Source organism: Schistocerca gregaria, chromosome 3 (assembly GCF_023897955.1).
Source record: "Schistocerca gregaria isolate iqSchGreg1 chromosome 3, iqSchGreg1.2, whole genome shotgun sequence".
Lineage (NCBI taxonomy): Eukaryota > Metazoa > Arthropoda > Insecta > Orthoptera > Acrididae > Schistocerca > Schistocerca gregaria.
The window spans coordinates 779,759,562-779,774,314 of record NC_064922.1 but is presented as its reverse complement, the minus strand read 5'-3'; the positions used below and the strand labels follow the sequence as shown (position 1 = coordinate 779,774,314).

At 39.8% G+C, this 14,753-nt stretch overlaps 1 protein-coding gene across 5 annotated transcripts in view; it reads right to left on the bottom strand.

The window, feature by feature from the left end:
• Positions 1-13,029, bottom strand: part of LOC126354812 (tRNA wybutosine-synthesizing protein 4-like) — a 58,667-nt gene extending 45,638 nt beyond the window's left edge. For 3 of the 5 annotated variants that reach the window (XM_050004746.1, XM_050004749.1, XM_050004751.1), the window contains exons 1-3: positions 12,885-13,018; positions 10,634-10,843; positions 2,798-2,969 (exon numbers count right to left, since the gene is read on the bottom strand). In XM_050004746.1, the coding sequence (XP_049860703.1) occupies positions 2,798-2,969; positions 10,634-10,843; positions 12,885-12,896 (394 nt within the window). In that variant the 5' untranslated portion in view covers positions 12,897-13,018. Of the gene's footprint in view, positions 1-2,797; positions 2,970-10,633; positions 10,844-11,631; positions 12,847-12,884 lie in introns of those variants that run through there. The other 2 variants (XM_050004748.1, XM_050004747.1) reach the window with 2 other exon arrangements.
• Positions 13,030-14,753: the final 1,724 nt, after the last annotated feature.

Genomic DNA, 14,753 nt, shown 5'->3' with positions numbered 1-14,753 from the left:
CTTTTACAAAAGCCAAAATGAGAGACAGCTTGGAAGTTACACAGTGAAAAATGGATCAATGTTCTATTCTATGCCTATTTTTAAAAAAACAAAAACACTGGAAATAGTGGAACGTGTCTACAATTGAGGTAATAATCTTTTTCTCCATTTTTAATTAAATATTTCACCTACACTTATTTAAGTCAATCAGTAAAAATACTTTATGAGCCATCAAGTAATTACAAAGAAAGCTAAAGGGTGATCCTCTCAAGTATCTGATCAGAGTACTGTCATCACCAGAAGAAATATGATTTATTAGTGAGATAACGATTTTTTTATCTCCTAAGGTGATGACTTTTCAATATTTATGGCAGTGAGTGATGAAAATAGTGTCTACTGGAGTAAATCTGTTGTGTCTGTATTTGGTTGCTTATTATCAGGTGCAATATTTGCAGCCACTGTAGGGAAATAATCATTGACATTGGGGGGCAATGATTTAAATGTGTCACATTTCTGCCACAATTGCTGTCTGCAAACTAAATTTGATTCCTCTTACTATTTTCATTCTCATCTTACTTATTATTATTATTATTATTATTATTATTATTATTATTATTTACATTTTATGGCCTTCATTGGACCACCCTAGCCAACTTTATACAAAGAATTTTTCAGTTTCCTGTCAGCCCAGTACTTTTTCATTCTCTCGGATCCCATCCTTATTTCTTCATCGGAAAGTGCCCTTCCTATTGTCTGTTTGTTGATTCTCGTTTGCAGTCTGGTTTGTTTGTCTGTGAGTTTCTTGATATTGTCAGTTTTGTTTCTTAGGTCTTCCAAAGTAATCTGTAGCTCATCCATATCTTCCTTGATTTCTGTAATCCACTTGATGTTGCACTTACTATTCCGCAATTTTTCTATTATTCTCCTGATGATCCTGTTCTCTGGTGTTCTGATTAGATGTCCGAAGAATGAAATGTGTTTCTTCCTGATTGTACTCATTACCACTTCTATTTCCTTGTAGACTGTTTTATTTTTAGCTACTCTCCAGTGTCCATCTTTCTGGTACGATTTGTTGACGCACATAATATTATGAGTTGCAGTGTAGTTGATCTGATCTCGTTTGATTCTATTCTTATGAACTGGCATAAGAATGGTTGATTGTCAATGCTCCAAGTCATTGACGCCTTCTAGGTGGCTACTCATCGAATCCACTGTAGCGTTCTCCTGCATTCTTGGACAGGACGGTGGAAATGTTTTCCTAAATGACCTTTCCATGGTTGACTTTCGAAGGTAGTTAACCTTCCAGAATGAGATTTTCACTCTGCAGTGGAGTGTGCGCTGATATGAAACTTCCTGGCAGATTAAAACTGTGTGCCCGACCGAGACTCGAACTTGGGACCTTTGCCTATCGCGGGCAAGTGCAAGTGGTAGAGCACTTGTCCGCGAAAGGCAAAGGTCTCGAGTACGAGTCTCGGTCAGGCACACAGTTTTAATCTGCCAGGAAGTTTCATATAAGTGCACACTCCACTGCAGAGTGAAAATCTCATTCTGGAAACATCCCCCAGGCTGTGGCTAAGCCATGTCTCCGCAATATCCTTTCTTTCAGGAGTGCTAGTTCTGCAAGGTTCGCAGGAGAGCTTCTGTAAAGTTTGGAAGGTAGGAGACGGATACTGGCAGAAGTAAAGCTGTGAGTACCAGACGTAAGTCATGCTTCGGTAGCTCAGATGGTAGAGCACTTGCCCGCGAAAGGCAAAGGTCCCGAGTTCGAGTCTCAGTCGGGCACACAGTTTTAATCTGCCAGGAAGTTTCATATAAGTGCACACTCCACTGCAGAGTGAAAATCTCATTCTGGAAACATCCCCCAGGCTGTGGATAAGCCATGTCTCCGCAATATCCTTTCTTTCAGGAGTGCTAGTTCTGCAAGGTTCGCAGGAGAGCTTCTGTAAAGTTTGGAAGGTAGGAGACGGATACTGGCAGAAGTAAAGCTGTGAGTACCAGACGTAAGTCATGCTTCGGTAGCTCAGATGGTAGAGCACTTGCCTGCGAAAGGCAAAGGTCCCGAGTTCGAGTCTCAGTCGGGCACACAGTTTTAATCTGCCAGGAAGTTTCGTAGTTAACCTTGATTGGAGCAAGCTCTGATTTACAACTACGGTTGTTAACTGCAGAGGCACAACCCTAGATGTTCAGGGTTTTGGGTTGGCATTTCCTCCTAACCCACTAAGGTATGGTTTTCCTGCCAATACTCGGGTGGCTGATTGCAGTGGTTCCCTGTTGGGCGATGGGGATGTCATGTCCCTATGCCATTTCTTCTTACTCAATAAAGTTCCAGACTTTTTCTTTCTTCAAGGAGGGTGTTTATTTTTGTGTGTAATCATACAGCTGTTATTGTACCCAAATACAGACCTTGTCCATCCAGGTTGTCCTAATTGAGAAACGCATATAAATAATTTACAAACTCTATTAACATAAAAAGGTTAAAAAACTGGCCATCTGGCAACCTCTGTTTTGCGTATGAGGAAATAACAATTCATCAATGGGTCTCCATTATGTTTTTTATCTACTACATGATGCCTCAATGTTATTCCACCAAATCAGCAATCACAGCTGTCTTGTCTTTTATACAGGTGCCACCTACTGTCCTACTCACGAAAATGTAGAAATCAGTTGTACATATGAATGAAGCAAACTGTTTGCAGCACCAATGTTTTGCATGCCACAGTTTTCTGCAGCACAACAGTTGTTGCAGTACACTGAAACTTAGGTTATTGTTGTTTTGGGATCTTTCCCTAATATACAGAAACAAGTGTACATTGCTTACCATTGGACAATCCAAGAATACTGCTGAGGATTTTTGATCTTCTAATACACTCAGTTTTGCGAGAAATAACTTCAATGAAGTCAACTTCATAATAGGTAAGACTGAAGTCTTCTTGCAAGTTCTTCTTAAGCCTAAAGTATGTTGTATCATAACCAGCTCCACAGGAGATGATCTGTGAAGCAATAAAACTTTATAAATTAACAAAATATGGCAACAGGGTTCCTGCAGTTGACGACTGAAATAATATAAAACCAAATGTTAGCAAGTCTCATCATATTAAATATACTTCCGTGTCATTTATTTGTTTAGGATTTAGAACTGACAACAGCACCTTGGTATATAAAAGATGTGCGATTCGCGTCAATAGAAATTTCTAGATGACACATTATACACCATCTTACCACAATGGGTTGCTTTGCATGCCTCAACAACACAGACAGCCGTACCATGGGTGCAATTATATCAGAGAGGAGAGGCCAGACTAACATATGGGTCTGGAAGACTAGCAGGAGGCTTTTCAGTAAATGAAAGGGAAACAGTCTGGATGGCTGACTAGCCTTGCAACATTAGTGAACAAAGCCTCGCTAAGTTGGTACTGTGAACATCTGAAAGTGGGGGGACGGAGGAACTACAGTCATTATACGTCCAAAGTGCATGCAGCTTGACTGTATGGTTTAATGACAGCATCCGCTTGGGTAAAATATTCAGGAAGTAAAATAGTCCTCCATTCGGGTCATTGAGCTGGGACTAATCACGAGGATCTTGTCATCAGAAAAAAAAAAAAAAAAAAAAACATCTGGCGTTCTATGGGTCAGAGCATAGAATGTTTCCTTCCTTTAAGTGTTGGTAGACTAAAGAATCTGAAAAGAAGACTGGATGGATTGAAGTTGGATACATATGGAATTAGTGAAGTGCAAAATGCACTGGTGGGAAGAATAGGATTGCTAGTGAAGTGAGCACAGGGGAATCAACACAAACCCAGAGAGAGATAATGCCAGAGTAGGACTAATAATGAATAAGATAGCAGGAATGTTTTTAACTACTATGAACAGCAGAGTGAACACAGTATCCTAGCCAAGACAAGGTACAAAACCAAGACCTTCCACAGTAGTAAAAGTGTATGAGTACATGCCTGTTAGCTTCACAGATGATGGACACACTGAAAAAAGTATGATAAATGAAGTTATGGTTTATTAAGGGAAGCAACAATTTAATTTTTGAGGGCCTGGAATTTGATAGTATGAAAAGGAGGAGAATGAAAATTAGTAGAATGTAGGCTGAGGAAAATAATTAATTGCTCCCGAAAATTATGCCACAAGACAGAATTGAGCTAAAGTTTGCAAAGTATGACAGCAATCTCAGCTCCAGCTCTAGGTACAAAGCAGGCAGAACTGATCAATGTGCTGGTGTCACTTCGGTTTATTATCTATCTGCATGGCCGGAAAGTTCGCTTGTGGAGTTAGTCTAACATATGCACTGATTTCTTCATCAGTCACCTACAAGTTATTTTTATTTGGTCTTTGGAATATTAAGAGTTAAACTGTTTGCTGTGAACCAGCTATCCCCAGGCAGTGTCTGGTATGTATATTTTGGGTCCTTTATAAATTTACAGTCACTGTCAATAAAACAAACAAAACCTAACCTCTACCTTCACTCATTGCAGATTAAAGAAGCTGTATTTACTATATCAGCCTCACAGGTCATATAGGAAAGGTCTCCAATGAAGTTGGGAAAAAAGGAAGAAATTTTTAAGTTATCAGAAGTGACCAATTATTAATGCTACAAGACTTTATTTATATTACCAAATGATTTTATATGTGGCTTTTTTGATGTGACTCATTTATTTTCAGATTTTCTTTTTCTAAGTGTTTTTGTAAGTTAATGACAGGTGACTTATGAAAATTGAAAAGTCTTTTTCCCCACTTCAATAGACATCTTTCCTTTATGACCTGTGAGTACTGTCTCTGATGAGTGGAGGTAGTGGATAGCTGTTTTTTGTTTGTATTGTTGATAATGTTTGTAAATTGGTACAGGACCCCAAAACAACCATACCAGACACTGCCAGTGGGATAACTGGTTCACAGCAGACAGTTTAACTCTTAATCTCGCGAAGGCTTGTATTATATAATTTTGAACAAAAAATAACTTACCAGATGCACAAATCAGTGGACATACATTAGACTAAACTCCACATGTAAATTTTCCAGACATGCAGATGGACCATAGTGGCACAGCACATTGATCAGTTCTGCTTACTTTGCACTTAGAGATCTGTTTCACTGTATTAACCTGCAGATGGGATTGCTTGCATATTTTGCAAACTTTAGCTCAATACTGTCTTGTGGCATAATTTTATGGGGGCAATTCATTCCTCTCCCTGAGTCTACATTTTACTAATTTTACTCCTCCTCCTCATCTTACTATCGAATTCCAGTCAAACATCAAAATTGAATTGTTTCCTCCTTTAACAAACCACATTTTTTAAAAATCTTAACATACTTTTTTCAGTTTCTCCATCACCTGTGAAGGAAGTAGATACATACACTTGTTAATGAAATGTATTTGCAAACTGCAAAAACAGTTATAAACCAGCTGCACAAATGATTAGTGACAGATGAAAATTTGTGCCAGACTGGGACTCAAAGCTGAATTTCCCACTTAGCTCGAGATTGCCTTAAGCACATTCCCTCCTGCACCGACCCAAGCTTCCATATGTCACAGACATTGCCAACCAATAAGCATTACTTGTACTACTGTGGCAGGTCTTGGCTATGCATCTTGCAGTGGCTAGGATGCTGTGTTCACTCATAGTAGTTTACCCATAGGGCTTGCTCCTACCCAAAACCTGACATCTGAATCCATCTCCAGCTCCAGCTCCACACTACTATCTTTTACCTATTCCAAAATGCCATAAACCAAACTCACAGGTCTGCCCACTGGTTGTCCCATTTGGCTGGATTCAATGCTCCCATGAAACGAACCTCTGTGTTTCTTGACTGACACCTCCAATCTATTGTCCACAACTTCCCATCCTACACTGAAGACAGTGCTCACTTCCTTCACCACCTCATCACAATCCCTGTCCCGTTACTACCAGAGTCCTTGCTGGTTACTGTGGGTGTAACATCCTTGCACACCAACATCTCCCAGTCCCATGACCTTGTGGCCATAGAACACTACCTTTCCCAACATCCTCTGACAGCAAACTCATCACCGCTTCCCTAATCCTGCTAGCCAACCATATCCTGACCCACAATTATTTCTTTTTCAAAAGGCCAAATTTACAAACAAGTCCATGATACCTCCATGGGCACTGACACAGCTCCGCCCTACACAAGTTATTTATGAGCCATCTGGAGGAATCCTTCCTATCCAGTCAACACCTAAAATCTCTTGTGTGGTTCAGGTTTACTGAAGACATTTTCATGATCTGGATACACGGCAAGGACAATCTTTCCTCTACAACCTCATCGTATATTCCCAAATTTGCTTCACCTGGTCCTTGTAATGGTCGCCTAGTCATATATATTGCTAATTGCTATAATCGCACTATTTCACTCCCATTTATGGAGCTTGTTAGCACTTGATGTTGGGTTGGTGCCATTAAAATGCATTGTAGTAATCGCTAGTGCTTGCTGGATCGCTGCTGAGTCTCGATGTTGATGCTGGCTCTAAATCTGGTTATCTAGGGTTAAAAACATGAGGTCCCGTGTTTTTTATGTGCTTTTGATGGTAAATAATGAGCGAAACCAACAAATATTTAAACTTCAAATATTTATTACTCTGGTGGCCATCTTCATTCCACTGTTCACCAAAGACAATGACACAACACAAAATAGTACTTCTTTTGCATGTTCTTTGCATTGTTTATCCACCTCGAACACTAACACACATAGTACACACTTTACCAAAGTGACATTCCGACTGTACCCCCGGCCCTTCTTGTTGCTTGTATTTATAACATTGTCAAAGAACTACTAAAAAGAGATATAGTTTATCAGTCACATGTACATCTGTTATCATAATTTGTGCAGAAAAGTTATTAATTTACATCAAGTGACATAATTTAACATGTTATTAAAATGACAGACAGATTTGTTGACTTGACAGAATAATTCTCTGTTACAAAAAGGCCGTTTTTTAGAAGTTTGTCAATTGACTTCTCTAATTTGCATAAATAAGTAAATAACATGAATTATTAAGAATTACATTGGTTTTCGTCTAAAATAGGATTGATTACGTGAATACTGAGTGAAAACGCTCCTAGTAGGTTCCACTGGGTGATTTTTATTTAAAGAGATCCAAAATACCTAAGTTGGCCACTATTTTTCGTACTTTATATTAATTATTTAAGACGAACTTAGTGTTTTTACATGATGACATTTGCTGTATCAGTGATCAAGTGATATTAACTTTTGTGTGGGTCAGTTATTCAGTATAATTTAATGGGTTTACTGTTTATGGAAACATGTTATGCAATCATTGTTAACATACACAATAACTTTCCTATAATCATAAATACTTGTTAAACTGGTTGAATTTGGAGGGTATCACATACTTCGGTAAAGTAAAGCCTTTAATATGTTCCGTTACATCCTTCACAACTCAGTGAGCCATCAATAAATAAAGGTGTCCATATTGAGTGTACCAATCACCAACAGTACCTCCACTTTGAGAGCTATCACTCATACCACGTCAAAATGTCTCTTCCTAACGACCTTGCCATCCACGACATTGCATCTGGAGTGGAAAGCAGAAGCTATCACAATATACTGATAATCTTACCAGATCCTTTACTGACAGACAACATCCCATCCAGCCTGTCCATAAACAAATCTTCCATGCCATCTTCTCCTTTGACTAAAAGAATCTGTTTACCAGCAATTGATTAGCAGTCTTCTGATCACCCAGTATCACACTGGCCTTCAAAAGCTGAACCACATCCTCTACCAAGTCTTCAGTTATCTCTTGTCGCTCCCCAAGATGAGGGATATGCTACCCAAAATCCTACCCACATCCCCAAAAATTGTGTTCTGCTGTCCACGCAACCTACAAAATATCCTTGCCCATCTCTATTCCCAATCCTGTTCCCCCGCTGGTTATTCCCTCGTGGTCCGCCCAGGTGCAAGACCTGTCCCATACACCAACCCATCATCTTCTACCACAGTCCAAACACAAAACTGTGAAAAGGACAGACCAGACGGTCACCTATCCAAGAGCTAGCCAATCCCAACAACATTTAACGTTTGTAATCTGATGGGAACCTGTTACCACTATGGCAAGGCCAATGGAAATTATAAATTTATTAGGCAGAAATATAGGTTTGTTTTCCAAAGCACCAGGTTCCAGCTGAGTAGTGCCTTGTGAGCAGCGGAAAGCCGGCATGCAATCAACTTGCAGTACCCTCAGCACAACAAATTGTTGAGTGACAGCTCTTTCATCACGGGAAAGCTGTTCACCTATGACTTCAGCAGCCTCCAGCTCTACAAATCGATTTTCAATGATGAAGCTCTGCACTCAGCAGATATGACCCAACGTCACCTGAAGTATTCAGTGGCGCACAGGGTTTGGCTCTCAGCTCCGTTTAGGAGACAAGGAGCCTGCAGCATCAGCATCAGTGTCTGCCACAGGAACAGGATGAGCAAAAGCAGCGCTCACCTGCTCGAAGGTGGATGACAGACAGTGTCCAGGTCATGCAGGCCAAGTCACCAGCAGGTCTGCAGGGTGACAGCAGCCTCCGTGCCTCATCAGTGTTGCTTCGGAAGTTGGCAGTGAAGCTGGCAGCAACAGCATCCTTCCAGCCACATTTGTACTTCTGTAGACAATCGGAGGCAGCTATGCGTGCTGAGGGTCGACCTCCATAGCCTCCCCTCTCACTGGATAGCTGCAACTGTCACAAGGGTTGAGACTGTGCACTGGGCAGTCGGCAATCAGCAATGAGACACTTGTTAGGAAGAGTGAGCTATTTAACTTGGCGCTTCCTGTGCACTCTGTGGCAGTGGGATGGTTATGACATCATGTGACCTGGTTTTTCCTTCGCTTTCAGCACTCCCAGTGACTCAACTTTTGCAACTCCACCTTCCAGAGTCTCTTTTCTGTTGGCTCGGCGCCTGAATACTTAAAAGTTGCTTTGTTATCTAGCCTTCCTTACAAAAAACTGCTTTGTCACTAGTATGATGGTATCTCTTGGCTTCCATGATGTCATTATGCTTTGCTTGCAGACTTGGGTGTTCAGTCGTTGTCCCCCCACCCCCTCACACTGCAACAGCTTCCGTGTTTGCTACAACCCTCTCAGCATTTCCCCCGAGCTGGCACTACAATTGTCATTGACACAGGCAGTCTTGCTTCTGGGAGACGCCAAGGTAGAACTTGGCCGAATTTTTAGTGTCCCAGGGATACTATCCTGGGGCGTAACATTCATTTTTTTTCTTTTTTGAGGTGATAAGTAAAACTTTATGACTGCTCCTTGTCCAAACAAAGATTGAAAGGTGGATGTATGATTATTTTATGTTGTTGCTGGAGTACGTTCATTTATAACAGTTTCTATTATTTAAAGACCTCTATCTTGACTGTGCTATTCATATTGCAAAAGCAGAGGCACAGAGACAATTCTGACGCAGACCATAATAATGAAACCTTAACTGCCTAAACATTATGACTAGCACCTATCACAAGATTGAATGACAACTGTTGCAGGCAAATGGCAGAGTAAGGAAGGTATATTAGTGGAACACAGGCAATTGGGGAATCATTCTAGCAACAACATGGGCCACAAATAAGGAAACCCACTAACATAAGCAATTTTGAAAAAGGACAGGTTACTATGACTCAGCACCTGGAACAAGCAACTCAGAAACAGTGAAGTCAGTTGGTTGTTCATGAGCATCTATGGAAAGTGGATGAAGGATGGGGAAAGTACAGGTAGAGGGTACGAGAAAAAGTGTTTAAAATTCACACCTTATCGCAGAACAATGCAGAATATGGAGGTTTGCCCACTCTGTAATGCAGGATAGGTGGCGATCTGACAACAGAGTACAATGCTGATGCCAGAGCAAGTGGTTTGGAGCATACAGTACAAATAGTTGAACAATGGGATCCACAGTGGACAAACCCGTGTAATCCTAACAACATTATCAGTTACGGTTGCAGTGGGCACAGGATCATGAAGACTGGACCATGGATCAATGAGAATGTATTACCTGGTTAGATGATTATGTTTCTCACTACGCCAGGTCAATGTCACCTGGGCAAACAGCTGCCATACATCAGGATAGTGGAGGCAGTTTTATGCCATTGGGAGATCCACTCAGGCCTCCATGGTAGTTATGTCAACAACTGAAGGCACTGTGATAATTGCTGACTATCTCAACATTATTGTGGACTATCTGCATCCCTTCATGTTTGATGTCTTCCTCAACAGCAATGGCATCTTCTAGCAGGATAACTGTCTATGTCACATGGCCAGAATCACATTACATTGCTAGATATCTGGTACTACACACCTCCAGAAACCTATCAAGGACTTGTGGAATCTACACCATGCAGAATCACTGCTGTACTGTAGTGGACCAACATTCTATTAATCATAATGTTTTGAGTCATCAGGCTATCAAACCCTCAAATTTCAAATAATGAAGTCACTCTTGCAAAGTGAAGGAGATGAAACAAACTGCTAAATGTGGAATGAGTCCAACACAGAGAGAAGGCTAACAGAATAATGCAGTCAAAGAAACCAAGAGGAAAACTTCTCAGCATAAGTGAAACAGAAAGCACAATATGGCTGATTCAGAATTTTCTCTCAATACAATACTTCAGCATTAAAAACACATAACTTACTTGTGTATGAGAGTTCCCCACATGTTTCAAAAACTGTGTCAAAATGGCTTCAATTATTTCAGCTCTCGCATAATAGCCCATGTGAATGATCGGAGCTCTTCTGCTGTATTTTGAATTGGATACAAATTCTGATATGAATTCATCATTAAAGTAGCCTTGTTTAACCATTGAGTACTTGGAGATGGTGCTGTAGTCATTGGTACCTTGAACCTGGAAAAAATGTCTTTATTATTAAATTTATATTTAGAATAACCATGTATTGGCATTTCATAACCATCCCTTCAACTGAGGGAGATGGAGAAAAATATCTGCATAAACTATCACTATCTCCAATGTGCTCAAGTGTTATTTGGGGGTATGAGTGTCTTCTTGTTTTCAAAGAGCAACTGACAATTTTCAAAATTAGCTGTATGCTTTACTCACTTAACATAAATTAATTTAGCTGCTTTCACAAAAGAAACAGAGGAAAGAAAGAAAATTAGGGTTTAATGCCCTGTCAAGAGTGAGGTCATTACACATTAAATACAACTTTGCATTGGGGGAAGAAAACTGTGCATGCCTTTTCAATGGAAGAATCTAGGATTTGCCTTAAGCAGTTTATGGAAATCACAGAAAATCTAAATCTGGAAGGACAGGCAAGGATTTGAAACAGCGACCTCCTGGAGAATGAATTCAGTGTCTTACCACTACAACACACTGCTTGATGCAGAAGAAAAGCGGGCATATAAACGCATTATTGCTATAATACCAAACAAAATGTCGCTTCAATGCTGAGTTTTATACAAAGCAAAAACAAAGTCAGTATGTGAAACTACCGTTTTGCTTTTTCATTTACAAAGACTCAGTATACAAACAATAGTAAAATAGATATGATGCTGAAAAACTCCAAAATTAATTTTATAGCAGAGGAATATAGTTCCCCTGTAAGGTTTATCAAATTTACCCCTATTTGGAAATGTATACAGATTTTTATAGATATGGTGTATGTGTGGTTTTACCATTCACTTCTTTCTCGTTTGAATCCTCCCAACAGTGCACAGTGTAAAAAAATTAATTATGACTTGTTATTTCAGTCTGTACTCCTTTTCTATCTCTTTCCAGTACTTTTTCATTACACAGTCTTTTGATCCTCAGTGAAGGTTACACTGTTTTGATATTGTCCATTTTGTAGTTCACAAATGGCAGCATTCAGTTTTGCTGCTCTTTAACACAGTGCCTAATGCAGTTGACACCGTGGAACAAAAATATATTGCCATCATTTTAGTGACTGTAACCTTTTTAATACAAACAAGGATTAACTGCTTCTTGAAACCTGGCTACAAACTGATATCAAGATCATTACAGATGAAGCACTTGCCAACAAGACAAGAACAGGGGACTACATTGCTGGAAAAACCAACTCAGCAATGGGTTAATTTTATTTTTAAAAGGATTGGTTGATAACAATCACACTGATGCATCAAGAAAAAATTAAATTGCTAATTGTGGGGTGGGGGAGACGACGTCAATGGTTAAAAAGTTGTTTGAGCCCAAGTCTCTGTTACACTAAGAAGACTCATGTTGATGTGGGCTGCAGTCATTAAAGAGACATGGAGAGACTTGTACAGACCAGATTAGTCAAGAGAGCTGTACCACTACAGTCTTTGGACTGAACATGACAATAGCGTACAGAACTGTGAATATTACATATTTCTTAACAATAGCCTACTGATTTCGTAACAGCAAATTATGTAGCTGCGCAAGTACGGCAAATGAATGGTTCTATGTCTATACCTAACCTAGTTATAGACAGACTGATATGCCTCCATGTAAGTACTGACTACGGGCACGTTTACAATCAAATTGTGCAACGTGAGGAATTATTGCAATTATATTTCTGTACAGCTGTAACTATTGAGCTGGGCAACACCCATAAAACTAACGCTTCCAAAGATGTGGGGAAGGGTGGTATATTAGCTTTGTCATGTTAGTATTAAAAGTTAAAGCTCTTCACTGCCATCACACAATACGGAATTTTCTGCTGCGACGGACAAGCGACGAAAATGAAACAATTACTCTCTATACGTTTCTCTATTGACATTTCTGAAACAATCCAGAATTCATTTCTGAAAGGAAATTAAAGATACCGAGGTGAGCAAAACATGTGGATCTAATGCGCAGAAAGTACAAGAATTTGATAATCATCACGTTTATTGCCAAAAAGACTACAGCATTGTACTAAGGCACTTTGAGCTCGAATAATATAACGAACATTTTTATCCATTATGCAGCAACGGTCTTTCAGGATCCAAAATTACAATACTCCACACGTAACATCATCATTCTAACCTCCCGCTTCGAATCTCTTTCACATGTCAAAGTCGTCCGTACTTCACATTGCGCCAGAGGCTGTAGTTGTATAATCGGTTTTGCATCGGCATTGAAAACTGGCACATGCGTCCCCCTCAGTCTCCAAAAGTTCGTTTGAGCAGTTGCTAGCGGATTAATGAGTATGCGCAGAGTTGAATTCGCTTATAAGCAGTGCCTTCTCCCGCTTCCGGTTACTAGAAGTATGGCTCTTTGCCATGTGAACAGTAGCAGCAAGTAGCCAGATGCTACTCAGAAAAGTTTTTCTGGCGGGCCCAAGCTGCCAGATTCGCGTATGCGCAGAGCAATCTGAGTTATATTGGGGGTCATTCTTCACGTGACTCTTCTGTATGTTTCATGATATTTCTGTTCACTCTTCGTTTACAGCTCCCAGGTCAAATGAAAGCAAATCAGACTCTGTTGATGGTAGCCATTAAGTGAATTAATATACATTCCCATAATCATGGAAGACTAAAATAAGTTAGTAGTTTCTGTTTTCTGATTTTATATTATTTCCACATTATGAGCAATCAACCATTAATCGCCTTAATGAAGTTATTTTTGTCGGTTTGCTAGAGAAATTTGCTTCTGTTAATCTCTTCCGCCGAGGCAGTCAATTTATTTGAAACGAAGTGTTTCGTTCAACGTTACTGGATAATTTCAACTTCGTTCAATTTCAAGTGCATATTTTCATTTTTTGGCACGAATGGCATATTACCATAATAAAGAACTAAAAATGAGATAATAGAGTACTGATACCCCAAGAAAATTGGTATCCCAAAAATGACATAGAAAAGCTAAATGCCAAGTATTTCAGGGTGCATCCGGACATACAAATGTGCACTTTAAGCTGAATTAACCAGTTTAATGTGGTTTACGAAATTCCAGTGTTCTCTGAGGAGTCTCTAATGTCCTGCTTATTTTGAGACTATAAGATCTCTTAATGCCATATACATACTAACATACGTAAATATATACTTAAATCTGACTAAGCAGGCGCTCTCTGGAAACGGCTCAAACGCACCTCAATACATAGATTGCATGACAGAAAAGTTAGAAGCTGCTAAAAGGTGCGTTTGTACAGAAAACTAAATTTCACATTCGTAACTCCCTCCTATCACTTACAGAAGCCTGAACGTGTTTCCAGACACGCGCGATGTGTGCAGCAACTACAATGGTAATGACATTGAATTTTGGAAATAACGAAGTCGAGCGGAATCAGTTTTTCGACAGGCAGACTTTCCCGCATAAATGGACTGAGATGTGTAACGTGTCTGTGGTCTCTCGCTCAGGCTACCTCTGGGCTTGTTAATGTTGATGTTACCTGTGCTAAAGTGCTTGTTCAGATTTATAAGCAATAAAGCAGTCACTGTGTGTTTAAATGGTATTAATCGTACCTCGTTCCAACTGCCTACGCTAGGAACTACAGTGATTGCACTGACTTCACAGATTCTCCACAACTAAAGAGTTTTTCGACGTTAGGTCAGCACGAGACATTTGCCCACAATGGCACATTTATATCATCAGCAAGAGGAAGGGTTATTCTTCAGAAGAAAGAATCAAACAGCGAACTTCACACAATCATTATTCCATCGACGCAAGAAAATTCAAACCAGAGAGGAAAAGAGTCAGTACTATTAATTTCATGGTTCATAGTGATAATGACGGGCCAACATGTGAACAAAGCAACTGACAGCAACTGTACCACATATCAGGGCTCCAGGTGAGCCCTACAGGTATGCACATGTGGGACAATTTTACAATTATCCAGTGT